The sequence below is a fragment of the Balearica regulorum genome, chromosome 1, assembly GCF_011004875.1.
Source record: "Balearica regulorum gibbericeps isolate bBalReg1 chromosome 1, bBalReg1.pri, whole genome shotgun sequence".
Classification (NCBI taxonomy): Eukaryota; Metazoa; Chordata; class Aves; order Gruiformes; family Gruidae; genus Balearica; species Balearica regulorum.
Window position 1 is genome coordinate 68,946,456 of NC_046184.1, and position 25,632 is coordinate 68,972,087.

Consider the following 25,632-nt stretch of genomic DNA (forward strand, 5'->3'; position numbering starts at 1 on the left):
CCTCAGAAAATATGCTGTGCTCCTCTCCTTACCAGCCTGGCGGAAGGAGAGGAAGGCATTCAGCACAGAGATACATTCTCACCTTCTTTTCTGACCATTCTTATTAGCCTTTTGAAATGTTCAGTGCTCCCTTAACTTTGCCAGTGGTTGTTTCCATTAATCTGGGGTCATTGTAGAAATCAGAGGAGTCAGCAGTCATATGTGAGATTTCTGATCTCTGCTGTCTGCAGTGGCATTTTGGTGCCTTTATGTTGGAAGAGCTTGCTAGGCTTAAAGAGTGGGACAGTTTTTTTGTTGTTGCTTAATAATAAAACCTTAATTTAATGCTCAGTGTTCTACCTCCGTGAAATATCCTGGCCTGATCATGTATTTAAACATATATGTGCACGCAGAGAAGGTGTTAATGGAGGTTTGTTCCTGAGCTTATCTTAGAGCTGTTTTGCATTTTGTCCTGAAGGAGCGTACTAAATAATACAGTCAAACCTGTGTCACCAATGACCCACTGGTACACAGCTGAGTGTGCCCATCATGTAGGGATAAATGTATATCAATATGTATTAGCGCTGTAGCATGATGTCAGCATATGGACTTCTGATACACCACAGAAGCTACCGCAGAATCGGTAGCAGAGAGATTTAAATGAGAAAAAAATGTACTCAAAGCTGGTTGTCCTCGGTAAAAGAGCTGAAGGTTTGGGACAAAGCTTTGTCTTCTGTATTTGAAGCCATTGATGTTGCATGAAAATCTGTGTTTAATTTTTGCAGGTACAGATGTTTAAAATGTATCATACAAGGGGACACTGACAAGATGTTTGGGTTGCAAATGTGGTCTGCCTTTACACTTTAACAGTAGAACAGTAAGATTGTGCCCTGCCCTGTGCCCACACAGAGGCCTGGGAGGGAAAGGAAGAAAGCAAGCTGAAAGCAAACTGCCTCTGCCTTCACCCTGGGACAACATAATCAGGCATTAACCTGTGTACAAGGATTCATGCAGACTAGTGCTGCTCTTGACACAAACTGTCCCAGGGCAGGAAGACAGGAATTGAGACAACATCCTCCAGCATGGGCTAGCGAAGAGGCTTGGCCACGGCTTCTGTCCCAGGGTGGGCTAGTGGCTGCATCTTTCTTGTGTCACACAGGGCTCAGGCAGCAAGTTTTTGGAAGTGCCTCCAAAACACCCTTTAAAGCCCATGCAAGTCCTAAGACTTTACGTGCCTACAATATTCTCCTGTTTGCACCTTGGCAAGGGGCTTGTTCATTTTAATATATTCTAAAGTAAATTCATGTTTAAATAATAATAAATATGCCTGCTGATAAATAGTACTGCCTGCACAGGTGGAGGAGTGATCATTTTCATTAGGCATGATTTCATCTATAAGGGACATCTTTATTAGCTGTGGCTTTGGGGCCAGATTCCACCAGTGTGCTCTGGCTGCTTTGCAGTGCTCTAGTGATGTAAAGCAGCTGCAGGAACAGCTTAATCATCCACTTTAATCAGGTTTATGGCTGCTTTATGTTGGTGGAGTTGGGCAAAGCAGCCAAAGAGTATCCATGAAGCTGACCTATTGATTATAAAATTATTCCATTGATATATAATAACCAAATGTCAGGACCTACGAGGCAGCAATGCAAGGGGACATTTCCAATCATAGTATGTATATATTAATATAGGATGCAATTGAGATCTGTCCATCCTTGAAATGGCACTTTTGAATTCTCTAAGTTGCAAAAAATTTATAGAGCCCAAGACAGCCTTGAAGAAACGAGAACAACTTGGGGTCAAAAATTGAGCAGCGACCTGAAGAATTTTAAGTTACACAGTAGCAGTAAGTGATACATCCCCCCATTTGACATTCAGTGTCTGCAAATTAGTCTAGATTCAGATCATGCTTAAATAGTGCAATCTAAAATAACCCTGTAGTTTGCAGTAGCTACCCCATTGCCCATGGCATACCAAGCTGTAATAATCTAGCCGTCTGTAAATCTGAATTAGGGTTTTCGCATTGAGATCCAATAAACACCTGTGGGATGGGAGAGGACAGTTTATTGCTGTATGTTTATTAGTGTTTTAGCAATAAAGGTTTAAATTTCACAAACAATCAGTTTTCTACAGCTTCCATATATTGGCCTTTCGGTTTAGAACTTAGTTAAGCTAAAACAACAGTGATCCAAGGGCACAATACTTCTGATTTTCACCATTTGTAGTACAAATAACACTAAAATGGCTTGGAATATTGGAATACATTGGAAACAAAGAGAGTTCAATTCTGGTCCCATTAGTCAATTACAAAGTTCCTATTTGCTTTTGTGGGGTGTCAATTGATCAGCAGTGAAAGACGTTTCTGTCATTGATACTTTGAAAATCACTTTACACTTCCAGACTTGCTGTTGCCTTCTGTGACACTCTAGGGCCTCATTTTGTGGTCTGCTATGCATGCCACCGGTATCCCCATCACCAGGTCTAAATTTGTGGGAATAATGAGTGTTTCAGCTTGCCTATTATCTAGGATGCCAATAGAAAGATGCAAGATTTATGTTAGGCACCTTGAGCACATGACCAAATTATGGTTGCAATACAAAAGCTGGGATTCTCTTCAATTGATAGAGTTTTTGTTATTCATCCTAATTCAGGAAAACCAGGATAGAGGGGAAAAAAAAGAGCTAGAGCATCAATTTGCAGTTTGCTTTTCTTCCTTTGTGAGAGGCACAGAACAAGTCTGAATGGAAGTCAACAAGAAGGAATCTCATGTTTTCCACTGAGAGACCAGGCATCCTTGCATTCTCAGTTTGGACCTCTGTTTGGGAAAACCCTTGAATTGTCTGTTCTTTATCAGATTTAAAAAAAAAAAAAAAAAAAAATCCTACAACAACCAAAATGTTATTTTGCCTCTAGAGCCCTCATAGGATTGTAACCCAGAGAAGATTTCATATAATATGCTTCTTGTCCTCTGTGCAGGACCTTCAATGCATTCAACAGGACGTCGTTACAAAACCATTTCCTATATAGTCCTCCTTGTTCCCTTGTTAAAAGGCATATGTATTTGATTTTGAACTGTGATTTCCCATTCAAGTGATCAGTCACTGATCTACCCTCCCTGCTCCTATTCCCTTTTGTTTTTACAGATTCTCTTTTATTTTGATATAGTTTTTACTGTCATTTTCACCATTGAAATTGCTCTGAAGGTAAAGTGCCCATCTTCTCTACCATTGCTTGTTCACAAGCTTACTAGTTTTCTGCCACTATCTGTTGCTAACACACACGCCTGTTTGTTCCTGGGTCACGCTCAGTACCACTAACCCGATTGTGCTTATTTTTCAGATCCTAGGCAATGCAGACTATGTCTTCACTAGTATCTTTACATTAGAAATTATTCTTAAGGTAACCAATCTGAGCAATACACTCGTTTTCTCCTTTCTTTCTTTCTTTCTTGCTCTCTATCGCTCTCTTTTTCTTTTTTTCTTTTTTAACCCCATTATTATCTCTACACAAAGGATTGTTTATCTTTTGATTTTATCCTTTTGGTAGTTGCTTAAAAAGTCTCCTGTGAAATTTTGATATTCAAACTTGTAATTCAGGGCAATGGAATGGTAATCCTGTTGGGAAAAGTAAGAGGGGACCAAGAAAAAGGCCATCACCCCATAAATTTTTCTTTCTACCTTGGCCAGTCTTTCCAAAACAGGATTTATTTGCTGTGCAAGGAACTCTGAGCATATATACCTCCTCTTACACACGCTACAACCCAAAGAGAAGGTCTCCATTCTGCACAAGTCATGAGGCTGGACCAGAGGGTGGCCGATGACTTCTGTAAGGTTACAAGGTGCACAGTCAAGCAGGAGACAGGGAGCGCAGTGCAGAAGCTCACTTTTTAGGTGTGGACAGGTAACCAAGAGTGCAAATCCCTGAAACACCAAGGACTGTAGCCGCAAACGAAAATTGCTGCATCACCAGTTTGAAACCTGGCTTCCCATTTCCCAGGAATATGCTCTATGCCAAGAGAAATATGCAGGAGAATGGTTTAGCTTGAAAGAAAATAAAAATAGGCTGCCTTGTTCTTAACTCTAATTTTCCCAAATTGGTAGGCTAATAATTTAAATAACAGTAATTGAGCGAAGTTCTAGCTTTCTAAATGCTAGGTTCACTTGGCAGCTTGTTTTTTTTCTCAGCAAGCTAGTTCTAAGCGCTGGCAGGCAGTACCTGGGAGTTGCTCAAATCTTGCAACTCAAGGCCCTAATAACAGTATCCATACTGAAGGCTGGCAAGTGGGGTGGTACCTGCATATTTTTGTGGAGAAATGTGCTTTTTGATGTGACTTAAAATCATCAAAGCCGTAATGTTCCCCAAAGAGATGTACATATTATGCTTGTGTGCAGTGTACGTCTGTGTTTACACAATAAATCTGAACATGTGCATACCAAATGGCTGATCAAAAAGGCCTGTCAAAAAAGGAAAACATCTCAACAGCAACATTTAAAAATAAAACCATAGTTCAAGGCATCTGCTTGAACTCTGAATTACTAATTCTGCTCCCACTGAAGTAAATGGTAACAGGCTTGAGAGAAACACAGTTTGTATAGAACTTAAACTCAGTAGAGCTTCCCCTACTGATTTCAATGGTGTCTCCTTTCTTTCAAGATTGCCATACAAAAGCTAACCAGTAAAGGGCATCTTTACCACCTTTGTTATGGCAAGAACCCCTCCCCTCTTCCCCAATTGAATGTGTCTATAAGTATAAATTCTAAACCAAGACCAGAGTTTATACTTCCTCCCCTTCTAAGATCTGACTGATTAATAGTCAGTTCCCTGATGTCATGGATGTTTGGTGAAAAAAAATAATCTGACATACCATGTGCCCTTCCACCCTCCTCTGAATAAAGTTGTCACAGGTCAGCATAGCTGGAAACCAGTAGCAGGTATACCATCCTGAGCTATTAGTGGGAGCCAGAAAACTCCAGTTTGAATTTCTAGTTCACACTTCTCAGCTGGGAGTCTGGCTAGTGCTCATCATTGAGGAACAGTCTCATGGTGTCTGCTTCAAGTTACTTTAGACATCTAACTTAGATGAGATGCAGAGGACCAAATTTAGAAGACTGTGTTCCTAACCCAGGTAAAGGAGGGAGATTAGCAGTTGTGGGGACGGGGTTTCTTCAAAGCAGCTACATTAGATCACTCACCAAGCCTAAGGTAGGTGGTACAAATACCCCCATCACCTCACCCTCTTTAGCTGTGCCAGACTCATTTAGTCACATACTGTAACTAAGCTCAGTCTAAAATTCAAATTCTGAGCTTAGAAGTGTTTAGGTCTGACACTGCGGCAGAGACCCACTTCTGTTTACACTGTCACTTAATCCAATTCTGGACCTGTGACATCCTTCCCAACACCAGAGGATATTCAGTACTCCTTCATACCCAGAAGGAGTAGAGTCCCTTGTAAAATATGTAAAATCTTTCCCTTCCTTTACTGGGCGATGCTCATAATTATTACTTCCACAAAGAAACCACTCTGTCTCAAGGAATCTTACCTTGGGCTTTGGGAGGAAAACCAAGGGCAAAATGCAACTGCTTCTGGAATAAAAATGGAGGAAGCTGGATAGGGGCAGGAAAAGAGATACAGGATTTAGCTGAACAGAAGGAGCAAACTGAAGAAAGCAGGAGTTCCTCCTGTTGCTTCAGTTCATCTCTAAACCATCAAATCCCAGAGGGATTTTGTTTTTTTCTTCATGGAAGGAAGAGAACTTAACTGTCCACTGCAGCTGGTCTAGACATTGAAAAGCATTACAAAAGATCCCTTTTTATTTTATATTTTTAATTCAATTTCAGTAAAGAGGCCTTTATGTAATACAAGCATCATACTCACAAGTGTCCTCTGCCATTGAAGAAAAAGGGGAAAAGCATATAATTGCAAAGAGTAGTTTTTGTAAGCAGTCATTCTGCTGCTTTGATGATTATAAATGTTATGTAGTCTATGCACTCAAAGTGCATATTTTACTCACTGAACGTAGTATTGGCTTTCCCTAGTTAGGTCTTTCATAGTTATCTTACTGTCCTCTTCACTCTCTTTTCTTTCAATGGGGACTCAACTTCTCCTTTGGGGTCTGGGGGTAAATTGCCTGCTATGTTAGAAACGCTGCCCCTCCCCAATTACATACTCTGAACACAACCAGATGGATTTGGTTTCTGAGTAGATGCTAATGGCAAAGTGTGTTTGTGTCTTCATGTGCCTTCCTGCAGATGACCGCATACGGGGCTTTCCTCCATAAGGGCTCCTTCTGCAGAAACTATTTCAACATCTTAGACCTGCTGGTGGTCAGCGTTTCTCTCATCTCTTTTGGGATCCAGTGAGTGAGCTCTTTTCAACCGGCTGTTTTTTATGGGATCATAGGACTGGTTTGGGAGGTGATACCTCAGTCTCATTTTCTTATCTGGGTAAGATTTTTCACATGGCCCTGGAGGTATTTTTATCAGATGATTCAAGACCATTAAAATCCATCATCAAGAAGAGAGGTAATGATTGGGAAATGCTACACTAATGACCTGAAGCGGGGATCTTCCAGAAAGAGCAAATGAGAACAAGAATCTTGATCCATTGGGAATCATGACACTTAGCTTTGTTCCAAGATCTCTGATTTATTGTGTCAGTTCAGGACAGTTAAGTAACTTACTGTTCCTTTCTAGAGCTCTCACAACCTCTTTGGAAAATGGGGTGATAATGTTTTGCTACTTGCTAAGATGTTGTGGGTCTTGGTCAATGGAAGACCATCAAGCGCTTGAAGAGCTGTATGAGAATCTGCAGAGTACTGGTGGCAGTGACAGCTGATCCTGCTTCCGTCATGCCACTTTGTGTTGGTCGATCTGTTAATTTGCTTAATGGGTTTATAGATTTACTTGATTCTGTGGAACTCTATGTGTTGGAGTTTCCGAAGTAGAATCACATTTGATAAGAAGTAAGCTCCCAATTGTTACTTTTACAGGTTAACAGCTCACATATGTTATGTTCCAGAGCTAAGTCAAGCAGAAGGATTTGTCAGGTCCATTGGCCTTTCAGTCAAGGTCTTAAGAATGGCACAGTGCTCGTTTTGACCTGCTGTTTCTTTCTTACAGACCTAGCTAGACTCTTAATATGTTAGCAAAAAAACAAATGTTCCCAAAATCAGTAGGAGGGCCTGATGTCACACAGCATGGAGAAGATTCTCAGCCAGGGCTTTAGTCTTGGAAGATGCAGAGAGCTCTGTTGTAGTAGATATTTGTGTCCAGTACATAAAATTAAGTGCATAAGTCATCCTAATCAATCACTGGGAGTTTCCACATCCTTAAATTTACATACACACTTAATTGATTTGCGGAATCAGAGGCCAAACACATTGCAGGATCAAACTCCAGGTGGATGGTATACCTTTAATGCTGGAGTCACCTGGAGTTTCCACTCTTCCCTGAATATTTCAGTGGACTGATTCTTTGAGCCTTATCTGAAAATGTCTTGTGATGACTACATCTTGTTACAATTTTCATTAGATACCTTCAGAGTATTTGGCAGCTTGCCCTGCTTAAAAAAAATATCCTGCCCATGTTCCATTCCTTTCATTAATACAGCAAAGATGGTGAAAGCCAGGAGAATGTATACTGAGCCTGCCCAGAGCAGGAAGCAAGACCTATGAAGATAACATCAGAGAGTAGTTTCCTTACACCTGAAGTTCCATAGCAAGGAGTTGACTCTCTAACTGTCCTCAGCAGTCTAAGGCTATGTAGGATTTCAAACAAGAGAGTGAGTGAAATCCATCCGCCCTCACAGCACACTCCCTATATTGCTGTATCTCTCAAGCCTTCCAATACTTTCTTTCAGGTCCAGTGCCATCAATGTAGTGAAGATCCTGCGTGTTCTGCGAGTGCTTAGACCACTGAGAGCCATCAACAGAGCCAAAGGACTAAAGGTTAGAAGAGTCCCAATGCATTCTGTAAACTATAAATTCAAGTTATTTCAGACTACAAGGACTTTTGCAATGGTTAAAGTAGTGTTTCAGCAGAATCACAGAATGGTTGAGATTGGAAGGGACCTATGGAGGTTGTCTTGTCCAACAACCCTGCTCAAGCAGGGCCACTGAAAGCAGGTTGCCCAGGACCATGCCCAGATAGCTTTTGAATATCTCCAAGATATTCAGAGGAAGACAACAAAACCTCTCTGGGCAACCTGTTCCAATGTTCAGTCACCCTCTCAGTAAAAAAGTGTTTCCCAACGTTCAGATGAACCTCCTGTGTTTCAGTTTGTGCCTACTGACTCTTGTCCTGTCAGTGGGCATCACTGAAAAGGGCCTGGCTCTGTCGTCTTTGCACTCTCCCTTCAGGTATTTGTACACATTGACAAGATTCCCTCGAGCCTTCTCTTCTCTAGAATAAACAGTCCCAGCTCTCTCAGCCTTACCTCATGGGAGGAATGCTCCAGTTCCTTAATCGTGTTTGGCCCTTCACTGGACTCATTCCAGTACATCCATGGTGCTGTCGTACTGAGGAGCCCAGAACTGGACACAGTACTCTAGGTGTGGCCTCACCAGTGCTGAGTAGAGGGAGAGGATCATCTCTCTTGACCTGCTGTGGAAGTACTTTGTCTAATGCAGCCCAGGATACCATTTGCCACCTTTGCAGCAAGGGCTCATATTCAAGTTGGTGTCAACCAGGATCCCCAGGTCCTTTTCTGCCAAGATGCTTTCCAGCTGGGTGGCCCAGCATCACCACTAAGGTTAAATGATGTAGTTTGCTAGGGTTACAGATGAGCTCATAAGCTTTCTTTAACATAGCCTTGCTGTATTAGATAAATTCCTTCCTGTGGACTGGTGGGTGTCCAGCTATGTAAGTTGGTGCTGCTCGAAGATTCAGAGAGCTGAGCTCTGGTATTTTCCTATCCCTTTCTGCCTGCTTCTAAGAGTACAGTGAGAAATGTAACAAGTTGGTCTTCTCTCCCCTTTCCTGTTAAATAGTTAAATGAAACTCTTTTATTTGTATTTTTAGTCTTGGGCTTCTCCCTTACACAGAGCAGCTTAGGACAACTCTGCAAGTTACTTTTGTTCCTATCTTCCATTTGCAGCATGTGGTCCAGTGTGTGTTTGTCGCCATCCGAACCATCGGAAACATTGTGATTGTCACCACTTTGCTGCAGTTCATGTTTGCCTGCATTGGAGTTCAGTTGTTTAAGGTAAAACCATTGGGCCCATTCATTCATCCATTACACTTAGCTGTATTCTGGGGTGAGAAGAAAAATAGCATGAAGAAGCCTGAGGAAGGGAAGACGGAGTCTTCTGTGTGAAAGACAAAACATTTGGGGCACTGTGTTACCTGGGCTCCTGCTACCAGCAGTTCCCCAAAACTGGACCAGGCATATTCAGAACTCCTGCCCTTTATCTATAATCGTAAGAAATCATCAGTAACATCAGTAACCTCCTTTTTCCCTAAATAGCTTGTGGCATGACTTAGTGCCAGGGAGGTGAAGGGGGCTGTTCTGAAGGATTGTAGGCTGTCTACCCCTCATCTTGTAGAGAAAGGGGCATGCCAGATAATCATGGGAGGTTATTCATTCACTTCTTTATGTCTGCTTTTATTTCTTTGCCCTTCACCACCCTTCTGACAACTAGTGTTCTACAGCACTTGGAGGTCATGCACCACAGGACATACACATAAAAGTACTGTGCAAGCAGATGAAAGCCTGTGTTCTGAACTACCCAGATGCAGGCAACTCTCGATCCTGTTTGCTCACATCTACCTGCAAAAGAGCATGTAAATATACTCATGGTTGGTTAAGCAAGTAGTAAATGCAGTTGTCTTGCTACATGATCTGTCCTAACCCTTCCAATTGTCAGGAAAGGAAACTTCATTCCTCTTTCTTCCTTTTCAAGGGCAAGCTGTACAGCTGCACTGATAGCTCCAAGCAGACGGCAGCAGAATGCAGGTGAGTCTGACCTTTCCCAGTTAGTGCCCTTCACTGGCCATCCACTCTCAGGGCCTTGTACTGGAAGCACAGTTCTGCTATGTTCTCTCTCTGCTCTCCATCCACAGAGGATACTACATTACGTATAAGGATGGTGAGGTTAACCAGCCGATGATACAGCCCCGCAGCTGGGAGAACAGCAAGTTTGACTTTGACAACGTCTTGACTGCTATGATGGCCCTCTTCACTGTCTCAACCTTTGAGGGCTGGCCAGAGTGAGTGCTTCTTGGGCTGGTGCAACACTAGCAATGTACCTCGTTCATTTCAAAAGAGAAAATTCAAACGCAGAGCATAGTCTTTCCCATTCTAAGTATCTAAATGAGTCTAAAGCATTAAAGGTAGCAATAGTAGCAGCAGTCATTGTAGTATTATATACTTTATAAATTCCTCAGGGCCTGCAAGAATTGCTGTTCCTGTACTTGTGAACAGTGCACAGCACTGGCTCTAGCTCTTAAAAAGTCATTGCCAGTAGTAGCAGTGATAGCAATATTCGTAACAAAGACATATAAATGGATATAAAATGCCTGCCGGGCACTTACCAGTATTGCTAGCTGTTGCAAGTTTCTCGATGGAGACCACAGAGCAATATGAAACACAGCAGTGCTATCTTTGCAGTATGGGCAGACATGGGATGTCTTACCAGGCTGTGCTGTCTGTGCCACAAGGCCCAAGAATTCTCACAGCTCCATTCTGCCAGAGTGACATGGGCATGCAGAGTATCACGGGGTTCATGCTGAACTGTGTCACCAGGTGATGCCAACAGCAGTGTTAACAAATGTTAGAAGTGCCGAGATCCCCTTTTCTCACAAAACTCAGTTCCAAACAACACAGACTCTCCCGTCTTCCATTAACTAAAGGGCATGCTTTTGATTTAAATTTTAATTGTTCAACTATAAAAACATTTCACCCCTGAACAGGTTCAAATGTGTAAAGTTAGTAAGAGCCATGTCTTCTCTTTTGCAAGAATTTACACTCAGATCAATGCAAGGCTGCGCATCTGTGAGCGAAGTAATTTTGATACAAGTAGAAGAAAATCACAAAGTTACAGTTTATAACATCACCTGTAAGGCCCAAAGGCAGTTGCAGATTTTCTCTGCATTGGGCTCCTGTTTGCTTTCAGGTTGCTGTATAGGTCCATTGATTCCCACATGGAGGATGTGGGACCCATCTATAATCACAGGGTTGAGATCTCCATCTTCTTTATTATCTACATCATCATCATTGCTTTCTTCATGATGAACATCTTCGTTGGTTTCGTCATCGTCACATTTCAGGAACAAGGAGAACAAGAGTACAAGAACTGTGAGCTGGACAAAAACCAGGTAATTTACAACAACTTGTTGCCGCTGAAGAGAGAAAGTACATTGAGAATTAGCATTTAAGAGAGAAATACATACAGAGAGGAAGATGTGAAGATTGCCAACAAGATATAACACTTAGCTGGCTTCACTGCCATCTTTCAGGAGTCAGGTAAAAAAATGCTTGCTGTAAGCTTTGCTCAATGGACATTTACTTAAAAATTTGTGCTGTACCATTTGGTTCACTGAGATTAGGTGAGCATGACAGCATTGTCTGGCCAAAGTAAACGCATATGGCACTCTTCAACAGGTAGAATATTCACATTCAGATTATGACCTAAAAGAAATTCTTCTACCAAGCATTTTCATTTCAGTAAAATCTTGAAACATGTGTTTATTATGTTTGGAGGTAGCTGACCAACCCTGTGTTTTGGTTGTGATTTTTAAATCTACTCTGCCTCTTTCACAGCGTCAGTGTGTTGAATATGCCCTGAAGGCCCGGCCACTGCGGAGATACATCCCTAAAAACCAGTACCAGTACAAAGTTTGGTATGTGGTCAACTCCACCTATTTTGAATACCTGATGTTCGTTCTGATCCTGCTGAACACCATCTGCCTGGCCATGCAAGTAAGTAAGCAAGCAGAAAACCTTACAGGTGATGAATTATTAGACTTTGTTGGGGAAAATGTAGAAACGGCCAAGGTTGAGACCTACTTTCACCTTCACACCATGCATTGAGGGAGAGGGGGAGGGACATGAAAAAAACCATTGTACCATGTTCACTACTGATGATGTTTAGTTAAAATGAGGAATGTGCCTCTCTTCCTGCTAATATCTGACACTTTCAACAATTCTGTTTTAACTCCTTAAAAACAAAAAGATGAAGAAACCCAACAGTTACATCACAGACCAGTTCAGTGGCCACTGTAGTAAGTGACTTCTCAATTCTGACTTGTCTTCTGTGAAATGCAGGAGTAAGCCCAGAACTGCTACTCACTTGAGATCTGAATTTTAAACCTTGGGCTTTTCTGTGTTAAAAAGTAGAGAGGAAATATTTTGGCAAACAAGGCAATCAAGGAAACGGGATAGAAGGTAGAAAGGCACTAGTATCTCCTTTATTCTATGTTAAGAACCATAGAAACTGTCTCGAAAGAACCTCTAGAGGCTGTATTGTCTATCCCATCACCTAAAGTCCAGATCAACTTCACCTAAAGCATTTATTGATAGGTGTTTGTCTAACTTGGTTCACTGCTGATGCTACTGATTGCCTTACTACCCACTATGCTGCACGTTCATTTTCCTTACTGTGTGAAGGTTTTCCAAATATCTAATGTGAATTCACCAAAGAAACATTTGCAGATGGATCTACAAGAATAGCAAATAGAGGAGGTAAATTAACATGTGTAGATGGAACAGAAAAGGGGAAGGAGTCAAAACCTCTACCAAGTAGCCAGCTTACAAAAAAGTAGTTTTACATTCCTTTCAGTCAGGGAACAGGCCCTCATAGACACAAACTGTTCTGTACATTTCCCCAGGTCTGTATTTTCCTGGCTTGTTCCTTGCAGTCTGTCTCTGCCCAAGGCCTCCCTCACCTCCCTTTCCTTTTCAGTCAGTCCCAGTCTCCACCTGCTAAGCCTGTCTCTGCACTCCCAGTTTCATTGAGCGCTCAAGTCCCATTCTCTTCTACAGTCTGTCTGCTTAAGAGTTAGTCTGCCCATCACTCTCCTCCCTGAAACCCATCCTTCCTCCTCACCCAGTCAGTCTCTGAACTCCCTTCCCTTGTCTGTGGCCCAGACAATCCAGATCCCCACTCCTGAACCAATCCTTCTCTTCTCCTCACTACACAGACTCCCGGTTGTGGTTACCCCTCCAGGGACCTCCCTTCTGGTCTCTCTCTGCTCTTTCCATTTGATTGTCTGCTGAACTTTGTTCCCTTCTCTAGTTTGTCCCTTACTGTGAGTCCAGCTGTCCATGCACTCCTATACCAGCTTCCCTTTTGACCTTAGTATCCCACCACGACATTTTTCACTGGATCAATCCCAGTCTGCCCCACTCCCAGCCTCCCCTCAAAAATAGTCTGTTTCCTATCATTCACTAACAGTCTAAGTCTGTATTCATAGTCAGTTTTCACCTTATTGTCTCTTACTAAGGCCTCCACTCCAATCACACCAGATTTCTTGACCCCCCTAATTTTTCTTCTTCTGGTCTAGCTCTTTCCCATCCCCATTGAAAAGGCTTCCTCTGCTGTCTTGCCTAAAGTACCACAAAGGAATGAGGCGGCATGAGCACAAGAAAGTGCTCTGCTCTCAGCTGAAGTATCTACTGCTCTGCTGTCATGAAGCAATAGAGAGGGACTATTGTGTTCACTCTGAAGCTCTGAAGCATGCTCAATTGCTGTGACAATGGTGCACACCCACGGCAGGTAGATCTAGAAGCTATGAAATGTTTGTAAGCCCATAGGCAAGACAGCATCACTGGAGATTCTAGGAAGTCTATGTCGATATTGAGAAACAGCACAGTTTTTCAAAGGCTCTGTGGCCAGATTTGGGTGAAACAATGTAAGGGACAGCAAACACAAAAGCCACATTCCAGTAACATTCCAAGTTTTTAAGCAGACTCCTGTAGTCTGTACTAGAGTCTTTCAAGGAATATGTTACAAGAAATTTTGAGAACACCCCAACGATATCTTTTTCTCTGACCTGGCTTTTAGCTGCAGCTGAATTGTTTTAACTGAAAATCCTTTAAATAAATCACCCTGAGCCAATGCAGAATATGAAATTTCACCCCAGCTGGTTAAAGTTTATCAACATTAAACAACTACAAATGGGGTCTTATAACATGAACTGGAAGATGACCTTAAAATAAGGCAATGCAATCAGTTTCAAGTATAATGATCTGGAAATAGGGATATGAAGAGTGAGGTGGCAACATGTGCAGAAGACACTATTTGAATTAATCAATACAAGACAGAGAGTAACTTCATAAGATCTTAATAAAGTTAAGTGAATGGGCAGCATGATTGCAAATTTAATTCAGAGTTGACAAATGCAAGATAATGCATATTGGAAAGATATGATTTGAGCTGCTCATGTTCTTTGCAGAATCCTGAATTAAGCATAATTACTTGGGGAATGGCTTGGTATCATTATGAACAGCTCAATGAAACCCCTGTTCACTGTGCAGTAGCATGAAAAAAAAAGTAATCCAAGTGTTATGGAAGGGTGAGATAACACACACAGTTGGAGACTGTCTTGTACCATTAAGCAAATTTATAATGAGCCTTCAACTGCAATGATAAGTGTGATTCTGGTAACCCCCCCTCAAAAAGATTTTTTTAAAAAGATAGAAGATAGAGAGCCAGATGGCAAAAAATGGCTAGAGGTATGGAAATGCTTATGTGTGAAGGGAGATGGGAATTCTAAACTGAAAAAATGAAGCATGCTGGGGTTTTCTTTAGAGAACCTCAACACAAAGGGAGATCAGGAGGGGCCCTGTGGATTCCTAACTAGCTGGTATTCCCGTTCCTTACGCTGCTGGTGGGACACTATTTTCCAGCACTACGGTCAGAGCTGCATGTTCAAGGAAGCCATGAATATCCTCAACATGCTCTTCACTGGTCTCTTCACTGTTGAGATGGTCCTGAAATTAATCGCCTTCAAACCCAAGGTAGGTGCTATAGGCATAGAGTTTCCTGGCCTCTGTGTGTGTGTGCATGTGTGCGGGGCAGCTGTGAGGAGAAGGAGGAGGTGAAACTTTCTGATCTATTACCCCACCAATAACTGAGCTGGACAGTTGCTCTCTGGATTGGAGTCTCACATATATTTAACTTTTTCACTGGAGAGTAGACACACTAAAAAAAAAAAAAAAAAAGCAACACCTGCTAATAGACAAGGTTCCTAGTTCTCTGTTTACGTTACGTTAGAACAGTGACACTATGTTAAGGCTACAGCATGTTTTCCATTCTGAGTGTTATTGTAATGCTCTCTCTGACTTTCCTTAAATAAATTATAAATAGCGTCTCGTGATTAGTCTCTTGGCCCAAGTGAAGTTAATCAAGTATGACTTATTTTGAGTTATGAGCTCAAAAGTTGTTTCTTCTGGGAGGGCTACATCTTAATGATAGTTTGGATTACTTTAGTTTTGAATGTAAAACTTCATTGATAATATTCAGTACCCCAGCAGGTCCTGTCTGAAACTATTGTCCTGTCCATTGGGCCGTGGCATTCTGCTACTATAGCTGCACCATGGGGTATGATTACAACCTACAAGCTGTTCCAACTAAGTTGGCATAGCTGCTGCAGGACAAGGACAAAGATTCTGGCCTCACATAATTTAACATTATACAAGGCTTTCTTCTTTGGGATTTAAATTCAGCAGTGTGTCATGTGGAGTGGGATCCAGATATCTAAACACATTTCATATTTTCAATGATACCTTGATACATGGGGTTGTATCTTGAAGGATACCTTGATATGTTGGAGTTTGCAAGCACTGTCTGAAGCATCAGTTATGACACTGGTAAAGATGAGAACATTCATGTATGACAGTCATGCTTGTCCTTCACGTTAAGAATTTAGGGGATCACTGAAGTTAAGAGCTCCTCCCAGCTCTAACCCAACATCTTCCTCATCCTCAGCTCAGCAACTTTTTCTTCTTAACTATGTGTTGACTCTGTTCCCATCCAACCCCTCTCTATCCTTCCACACTTTCTAGGACTTCTTCTTAAAGAGTCACAATTTTTTTTTTTTTTCCTGAGCCCAATATCACTATCCTTTCTCAGTTGTAGTCCTCTTGAAACTTAGGATCATCTTGTGCAGTCCTGGTGAAGGACTGATTTTTTTTTTTTTTTTTTTGTGAGTTCTCAAACACTGTCTTGGAAAATTTAGAAGTATCATCATCTGTTTCAGAAGAGATTGTAATTTTCAGAAGGGATCTACCTTTCACTTTTGAGATTTTACCATGTCTGTTAGCAAGGAAATCTTCTGGCCCTTTGTAAAAGTATTATCTGCATCGTATATACCCAGAAATGTATGTCACACACTTTGTAATGTTCTTCTTATTTCATGACTCTACTTTACAGGAGATTCTTGACTTTGAGAAAGATGATGTTCTCAGCAGAATTTGTTTTGAGCATTTAGGAAAAAAGTTCAACCAGTTCAAATATTGAGCTCTGTACATACACGAGGAAGGCTTTACCTGACATGGTTGCCTCTAACAGTAAGGCATTGGACTTGATGATATTGGAGGTTCTTTCTACTTCCTGTGTCTTACTTTCCTGTATTTAATCTTCTTTTCAAGTGTTGCTGCACAACAAGGTATTAAACAAAATCCACTGAGGGTAAACATGCATCCTCCAGATAGCAAAACATTGGAACAGATGCCTAAAGAGATTGTGGAATCTCCATAATTTGAGGTTTCAAGATTAAGTTAAGGGAACCTTTCATTAGAAGCAGTTTAGGAATGTATGATCTGCCTTGGGACAGGGGAATGGACTAGACCATCTCATGAAGTCCCTCGCAGCCCAATTTTCCATGATTCTGTAGTTTCCAAGCTAAATACTCAGTTTAACTACACTATAGTAAAAGTGAGAATGTAAAAGAAATTTTCCTTGTGACCAGAATAGTAGAGTATTAATAAAGTCTTCTCAACTAAGGATCAGACAACAACCTCAGGTTGAAAGAAGAGCCCACAAAAAGAGCAAATCTGTTTCAAATCCTAGTCTGGCCTGTATGCCAAAAATAGTATTAACTCTTAAACTGGTGTTTTAATTAATTAATTCAGGAAAATAATATTTTAAAAAATGGAACCACAGGATTTACAGGGAAGAAAAACAGGAATGAACTTGTGAAAACAACTAATACAGCAAAAAGATGACTCCAGCAACACTGGATTATGTTGAGTACCAGTTCAGTAACTCGAGTTTGGAAACATCAAAATGCCGTGTATAACTTGCCATTGTCTGTTCAGTACCATTTGGACTAATGTGGAGCAACACCAGGGGACACAATCTGCTTCTCTTTAGGTTGCACATTTGGGATTGAAGCTGAATTTGTGTAGAATGTGTTCTGATGTGGGAGTCTCCCAGAATGAATCAAGATATTACCTCAGCCCTCTGCTTGGCCAGACCTTGTGTCCTCCTATCATGCAATGCAAATCATACATTTGCAGATGAAAGTTGTCCCCAGGAACACCAGCTAAAAAGTCCAAAAGGATTTCATTGTCACCTGGGTGAACACCACTACAGCTCAGTCATCATCCTCTGCCCTCTAACCAATCAAGTCACCCATACTGAGATGCTAAGTGATATTAGTGTTTCCCAGATGTGAAATGGCAAGCTTAAATGCTCGTGAGATCTCTGCTGAAGACAGATTTGGCTGCCATTTCCAGAGCAATAAAACACAAACCAGCCTTTGTTTAAGCTGTTTGTCTCATTTTGAATTTGTGCCCAAACATCACTCTTTTCTAGCTGAAGAGTGCCCTAAAATGAGGGAGCCATAAGCTTTATGACTGACATCAAGTAAGCAGGAAACTTGAGCAGCTGAAGGTGTTGCGTCCTCGCCTTAGTCACAAGCCCCAGGAGAATGTGGCAGAACAGAACTGAGCACAGAACTGAAGCCAGTAAAATTTGGTCTGTTTTCTCCAACTTCGTGGGTGCTGCAGCTGACCTTCAGCTACAGCAGGCAGCACAGTAACTGACCTGTAACTCTGAAGCACCCACCACAGAGCTCTCCCTTGCACAGTCGCTTCCTAAAGACACCTTGGAATGAATGGTCTGCAGCAGCAACAGAGGATCACAGTTTTCTCCATCTGTGCAAGGTAGAACAAGCTGCTGTTTATTCATACCTTTACCAGAGAGATTTGCTAAGGGAACTGGGACAGATCTCTGAGGTACTCAGAGCTGCTATCGCCCTAGCTTCTTATTACAGAAGTCACCACAGGAATGCACGCGTGCAGAACGGCTTTGAGGGAAGCCTGGAGTTCCTAATACGCAGAGTTCCTGCTGCAAGCAGTGGTGTGGCAATTGCTATTATATTAAGTACTTTATATAAGCACTACAATGCTACCTGTGTGTTACATGTGTAACAAGAGAAAAGGTGACAGTCTCTAACTGAATAGATTTTTTACTGTATCCAGTTTTTATTTCTTCTGTTCTGTGAGGAGACATGTCCTTCTTATTTGCTACTCTTGATAGTGAAGGTAAAAAAAGCAAATGCAGTCAGTTGCACAGACATTAAATAGTATCACATGTGTGCCTGACTGCAAAGAATCAACATGGGTAATCCAGCCCTGCAACTAGTTCTTGTGGTAAAGAGTAAGGATTTACTCACTGAAAGGCCAGCTGTAGGAATAAGGAGCCAAGTCTGAGTCAGGGCTCATCTCCTAACGCTTACAGAAAGTATGTGAAGGGGGTAGAAAGACAAGGTTTCCTAACTACACGTACTGTTACTGTTGAGATTGGTTGCTCTAGTCAGCAAGTCTCTTTGATACCTGTCCTTTTTATTGACCGTCTTCTGTGAACAGAGTTTTGGTTCGTTTAGTCTCCAGGGAGGCTATAGAGAAGAGGGGTGTGTTAGCTGGAGCAGCTGCTGCTGGGGTAGATAGTGCATGCCAGGCAGGGACAAGGCCAGCTTCTGACAGCCCCCATGTTTCTGTGGGGTGCATGTTCTGGAGGAGAGGATCAGTTCTCCCAGGTTTTTTGCAGGATAAATCTAAGCACTGTGTAAGACAGCTTATCTATGTCCGATGCAGTCTTGACAGGCGGGTGTACTAACAATGAGCAAGAGAGATTTGGGATGATTAGGGCTGCTGATAAAGAAAACATCCACTGCATGCCCTGCATCTCCTTACAGAGTATTAATGTGCTGCTCTGAAGCAAAACTCCCAAATGGACCCGAGTGTGTGTCTTGGCTGATGCTCATATACTGATTCAAGACTAGTTACTTCAAAGAGACAGACAGTCTAAAAGTAATGCTGTTGAGTCAGGGCCTTTTGCTGCTTTGTTTTTCTAATTTTATAAATTCTCCAGCCAGTCTGGTGAGCTATTTTCCAGTTCCTGCATGAAGCAAGCTGCTGCTACTTCATGCTTTTTTCAGAGAAAACTACTAAAGGGAATGAAGAGGTGCTGTGCTTTCTGGGGTGCTTACAGCTACCACTGTCCTGCTTCTTAAAGAAGAAATCCCCACAAGCACCAGTCCATGAAGGACCAGCTGCTCTACAAAACCTGCCTAGGGTTTATCTTTTCAACTCAAAGACAACAACTTAAAATTCCTATTCATATGAAGCTGCACCATCTGTCAATGTACATGCTAATATGGGGATGGATATTCCTCCAGGAATTTCAGATTTTTCCAGCTCCCTGAAATGGGCTGTTTTACTGATGAACATTATCTACTTTTTTGTTCAGGAAACATTTCATCTATCCTCTTATTTGCTAGGGGCAGGACTAGTAATCCAAGAGCTATGAATTTTCTACCCCGTCCCTGTCATCTCAAAGTAGGCAAGACATATCAGTGGAATGACTCCCATGCATGAAGTAAAGCATATGTTCATATATTTTGTCAAATCCAGGTCTGCGTGTGGAAAGGGAATCTTGGGGATTTCCTCTGTGGAATTATGACTATCAGAGAGACTACAGATCACAAGTTTATTCCATTTACCAGACACTGTCAGCACCTTTCTTCCCTGGGTGTTTATGGATGTTACTTGTAAAGCAGCCTGTAAGAACGCCATCTGTCCTGCCTCAGATAGTTGGTTCAGTCCCTCATTTATCACTGCTGCTTTACTCTGAATTCTTGCCATTCTTTAATGTCATTTTCACGTAGCAGAGTTCAGACTTCTGTACAGTGTTTCAAACAAGTTTCACATTCAGTACAAGGCATATAATCCCATTTGATCCCTGGAAGAGCTATGACCCTCTGAGTAGTGGAAGTCATGAGTGTTGCCCATTGTTATTTCTTAGTCTACATTTACTGATGGATCTGTGTGTCTTTAGCGTTTCTCTCTCCCCAATGTATTTGCCCTTCTTTATTCCTCTTTAAGCTCCTCTCACTCAGCATTTATCATGCATTTGATGCACTGATATGTCTTCTCAAACCTGCAAAATGACTCATCTGTTTTTGTTCCCTTTTTACTACTCCATTTCTAGTACATTTATGCCTATAAACAGATCTTTGAGCAGTCTCTTCTAGTCACACTGGCTGCTTCATACTACTTGCATTCTTCTTTCTAACCATAATCATGATCTGTCATTTCTTGGTCAGGACAGAGGCTTCAGGATTTTCACAAACAACTGAAATTTATATCCAATCTATCCCCTTGCACTACAGAAACAAGGTTGATTAATTTTGGAAATCTAATGCTTTTAGTACTTCTTCATTTTAGTACCTTTAGAAACACCCATATATCTTAGGATGTTGCCCTGGCATCATTCATCACAGTGTTGTATTTCTCCAGCTTATACAGAGAAAGCAAAGTAAAGACATTCTGCACTGATATAAAAATGTCAGGAAAACTTTTTACAATTGAGTGATCTTTTGCCCAGCACCGAAAAACACTTCAGGTCCATCCAACAGACATAGGAATCACATTTAGTTAAAAATCACATGGTCTGGGATGAAATATGGTCATATAAATTAGTAGTTTAAGTTGTGTAAACTATACGTGAGCCCATTACCCTTTCTGTTTTGGAGGGACAGCATCTAGACATGGAGCATTTGCTAGCTGAGTCATCTACCCGTGCAATAGGAAGGGCAGTCTCCAACCACCACCTTGCCTTTGGCTGGAACGAATGTTTTAAAAGGCAAAAGAAGGGGTGAGAAAGCTAATATGTTTCAGGATCCATAGGTGGGAAAAAATATACCTCATTCAACAAAAAGGAAGAGTGAGTTCTGCTTGATGTTGCATGAGAAACTGAGCATGGAGAGAACTAGAAATAGTCAGGTAAGAGAGTGTGCAAAGCAAGGAAAGTGAGAGAACTAAACAAACAGGAAGGACCATGTCTGGGGGAAAAAGGGAGAGAAACCAGACCTGGAGAGGAGGAAAAGCCATACACAGATAATGGAGAGTGCAAACAGACAGAATATCCTTAAAAGCAGGAAAAAAAAAGTAAACCAAAGACCCTGAAAGAGGAAAGTATTAATAAAATGGAGAAAGAAATGATTGGACAAAAAATGATGCAAAGAAAAGAAAAGCAGAAACAGAGCTGAAAAGAAAAGTAAACATGGAAAGAGATTTGTACAAAATTAAAAACTGAATTAAACACCATAGCTTTTAAACTAATGAACATCTTTTTGTGCTTCTACATTTTATTGAAGTTCCCTGGCAGACATCCCAGGTCTCCACGTTCAAACACATCAGTATCTCAGCCACTGAGCCTCCCAGTCTACTGTCTCATCAGAATAATTTGCAGTAAAAGTTGGGTGCAATGTATTTCCCTACTTCTGTGAATTAATCTCAGCCCTGTTGCAAAATGCATCAGCATGTTACCCCAGAAATGTTTTCCTTTTCACCCCAATTATTTTTTTCTGGGTGAAATCTGAATGTATTGTATTTTCTTTTGGATCTTCTGTACGGCCAGTAGCCCAGCTGGAATTAATCTAAGCTGCTCAAACAAGCCCAGCAGCCATATGACCAGAAATCCCTGACATCTCTGTAGTACACAACTGGACACTGCACCGTATGTGTGCAGTCAGTCCGAGGCTCCCAAGGAACTGCTGAATCAGACTCAAGGGGTTTGGAAATACACTAGAAAAGGGAAAAAATCTTAACCCCTCATTAATCACTCCTCTGCTTTCTCCTTACTGTGATTACCTGTCTGTCAGGAGTTTCATGCATTCTGCATAGCATACGTGTCATGTGGAGATTTGACCATACGACCTTTCATGTCCACAGGTCTGGGAGGAAGAACGAACCTCTTTTCTAAGCCCTGTCTGCAAAAGTAAATACTAAAAATACTGTATGTCAGAGCAACATGTTTAGGTGACTTTGATGTGAAGAAATACTTGGAATAATTATTCTGGACATAGATGATCAGGTCATCCCACTCTTCTATACCCATCAGTGGGTTGGAACAGAGAATCGTCAGGTAGACTTGCTCAACACTCTCACAGCAGCTCAGCGCTGAGACTTTGTCACAGAACATGGAAGGGCATCCCACCAACCAAGGGCCGAAACAGCTGCTTTTGTTGTTCCAGGCCTTAAATCAAAATTACTCAGGAGTCTGTGCTGACAACATATTACAAGGAAGTGACATTGAAAGAAAGAACCACATCCTGGTGTTTTAGAGTGCTGGCCCATCAAGTTAAACCTGGTGTAACTGTAGAGCCTCAAACAACAAACCCCCCAGTTAGCACAGAAAAAAAAAAATAAAATGCAACAGAATGTTATGGATGAGGTTGATTTAGCAACAATTTCCACAAACGAGGAGTCAGCAAGCAAATAACTTCCTTCTCTGTCATGAGAAAGTGCAGGGAATCCTCTTTGATACTTCTAGATTTCACTGAGCTCCTCACCAGTTCCTGAGCATGCGTGGGAGGGGAAGTCTGGCCATTCCCGACACTTTGAAGGAGAAGAAAGTAGTGCCAGACTGAAGTTTTTCTATTGTGCATATGCTTATATTCTGTGATGGCATAGGCGTGACTCCACCTAAACGAGTCATGCAGTGTGAAAAACATTTGGTAGGTGAATATAACAGAAGCAGCTAGACAGATGATGAGAAATGGAATTTCGCAGTAAATCCTACCTCATACCTCTAGTTGAATCTGGGTCAGGAAGCATCAAAGTCTTCCTTTGGAACACCAGTTGACATCCTGCCTGAACTATACTAGTCTCTTTCCCATTTCCTTGTGAAAAATGTATGTTGCAGAAGTGCATCAGTGGAGTTGGTCCTGACTGATTTCTTTGTTGGTGCCCCCAAAGAAGCAGCCAAGAATGAAACGAGTGTACGGAACAAATTTCCCTCTTCATCCAAAAACACCCTGTCCTTTCATGTTGTGGTGGAAGCAAATGGTGAGGGACAAAAAGGCTGTTTGGTCTGCTGCTTCCTATGTTGCATTTGTTGTTTAAATGCAGGATGTTCTCCTTCCTGGAGGACAAGGCCATCAATTTTCTGCACACAAATAGATCCTCTAATTACCATATAGAATGTGTGAAATTTCTAACAGTGATCAGCCGGAGCTATGCAATCCTCCAGCTTTCTGAAGGATCAATGGAGAATTCAGTAGGCAGAAAAACCTGTTAAAGAAGCTGTATGAGATCTTCAATGAGAGAGGACTTTTCCTTCACAGCAAACGTACCCAGAGAATTTGCATATTGCTGCAACATTGTGACAGATTTATTTTCAGTCTGGCGCTTGGGGGTTTTAATGTCATTATAAATGATCAAAAATAATGATATGACTGCACAATGCAACGGTGTGGGAAGTACTGTATTAGCTACTACACTTAATTATTTAATACAGAAAATCATTCATATAGTGTTAAAAGCCCAGTGGGATGGTGAACTGGGGTCTCATTCACAACAACATCGACAGCATCAGCAGCAGCATGTTAAAAGGAACAGTTCCAGGGAAAAGTGACTTGCTCTCACTCTCAGAGGAAAAATCCCAACCCTCTATCACTTCATGTGAGGTTGTTCTAAAGGGTCAAAAGTTCTCACAGATGTGAATCTTCTCTTCACGTAGGAATGATACCAGATAACAGACTGTGATACAGCCACTGTTAAGAACTATTCAGCATGTTAGGAAATGACATTTCCACTGCCAAATGGTCTAAGAGAGTTGATTTCTCTTCTGTATCATGCATCTGGCTTTTATAGGACCTTGGAAACTTTAGTTTTCTACATTTCTGCTTCCCCTAGTGTAAAATGAGAGTAACCATCCTCTTTTGGAAAGTTATGATTGATGGATTACATGAAAGTAAGCATTATTGTATTAACTACTCTAATCCATATAAAATCAAGCCTTTTCTGAAAATGGAGATAATTTACAAAAAAAACCCCCAACCTATTCAAAATTCTATTGCTCATACCTGCTAGTCTGTTTCTAGAAGATTCTAGAAGATTGTGCCTTTCTTCCAGTGAGTATCCACGCAGCAACCATGTCAGAGCAGTCCATAGCCTTTTCCCATGGTGCATACAGAGACAGAGAAGCCATTCCAAGTTCAGCCCCGTACTCAGAATGTTTCTTCACCCATTACTTGCCACTGTCTCATCTTCCCACAACAGTAAGCGGCTCTTCACTCTGAAAGACGCATCACTTCTGTTCTCACAGGATGGGTTTTACTTCTTTTGAATCGTTCTTCCCTGGGCTGGGATGTCAGTCTAACTTTAGAAGATAGACTATCTTAAACAGCAAAGCCCATCCTTTTGCTCTTTTCATAGAACTGTTTCATGTTGCTGGTTTGGTTTATTGCTTCAAGAGTTATTTGTGGCTTTCATCAAGACCTGCTTTTTCTAGACCTTGCAAAGTCTTTGAGTATTTACAGCTTCTTCCTAATGGAATTTGACAGCAAAATTCTCACAGAATGCATTTTGTGATAAATTATCTGTTCAGACAAAGCAAGTCATCACATTCACTTTTCAGTCTTTCCGGTAAGACTGGTGTTGATTTTGTTTCTCTTTGCTGAGAACAAGTCTGGTTTCTGACTGCAGGGCAGTAATTGTTAAATGATTGCAATGTAATTGTAATTACTGTTCATGAGGGAAAGGGCCCAACTCCTCACAGGGTATGACTGTGCTACAACATACCTGTAGGAAAGTCAAGAATGTTTATCTTATTTTTCTAGGTGGACAGCAGAATTTGTAAGAGATCTTTCTGTTACTCTGCCTCCATTTTCATGCATTTATATCAAGGATGCCTTAGGCATTACTGTAGTGAGGCATTACTCACCCTCCCTTCAAAGGCAGCTAAGAGCAATCCAGGCCAAAAATGACATCAGGATCAGCTAGTTGAATCATCCAGTTTCAGCATGTTTTACTGTTATCATTTCCTTAGGCCTTGTCAGCTTGTTGCCTTGAAAACAATCATTGCCTCCTCTAAGAGATGCTTCTATAATAAATGCTTCTATATTGCCTTTGCCATGCTTCTTTCCCAGACTTTGGAGGACCTGGGACCACAACACTGCACTTAAGCCTTCCACGTGGCTGGGTGTTTGTGCGCTACTAGCCGCTTTACAGTAAATACGGAGAGATGTAAGGTAACTGTACCACCATGTAGGTGGGCATGGAAGGGCTCATGGGACCATCTAGAAAATACTATTCTAGTAGAATAAACTGGGTTGCAAGATCTGGAAATGGGAATTCCCAGTTCACAGGACAGGTATGATAAAGACTTTTCTAGGCTTGTCTTGCCAACGTTGTCAATTATA

At 41.5% G+C, this 25,632-nt stretch overlaps 2 protein-coding genes across 10 annotated transcripts in view; one reads left to right on the forward strand and one right to left on the reverse strand.

The window, feature by feature from the left end:
• CACNA1C (calcium voltage-gated channel subunit alpha1 C) overlaps nt 1-25,632 on the forward strand; it is a 487,179-nt gene that overhangs the window by 398,288 nt on the left and 63,259 nt on the right. For 8 of the 9 annotated variants that reach the window (XM_075756869.1, XM_075756832.1, XM_075756860.1 and 5 more), the window contains 9 exons: nt 3,123-3,182; nt 6,229-6,335; nt 7,838-7,925; nt 9,074-9,181; nt 9,879-9,931; nt 10,039-10,185; nt 11,091-11,292; nt 11,738-11,896; nt 14,825-14,935. In XM_075756869.1, the coding sequence (XP_075612984.1) occupies nt 3,123-3,182; nt 6,229-6,335; nt 7,838-7,925; nt 9,074-9,181; nt 9,879-9,931; nt 10,039-10,185; nt 11,091-11,292; nt 11,738-11,896; nt 14,825-14,935 (1,035 nt within the window). Of the gene's footprint in view, nt 1-3,122; nt 3,183-3,318; nt 3,379-6,228; nt 6,336-7,837; nt 7,926-9,073; nt 9,182-9,878; nt 9,932-10,038; nt 10,186-11,090; nt 11,293-11,737; nt 11,897-14,824; nt 14,936-25,632 lie in introns of all 9 variants that reach the window. The other variant, XM_075756906.1, reaches the window with a different exon arrangement.
• HDHD5 (haloacid dehalogenase like hydrolase domain containing 5) overlaps nt 1-25,632 on the reverse strand; it is a 197,254-nt gene that overhangs the window by 57,895 nt on the left and 113,727 nt on the right. The gene's annotated exons all lie outside the window — the stretch shown is intronic.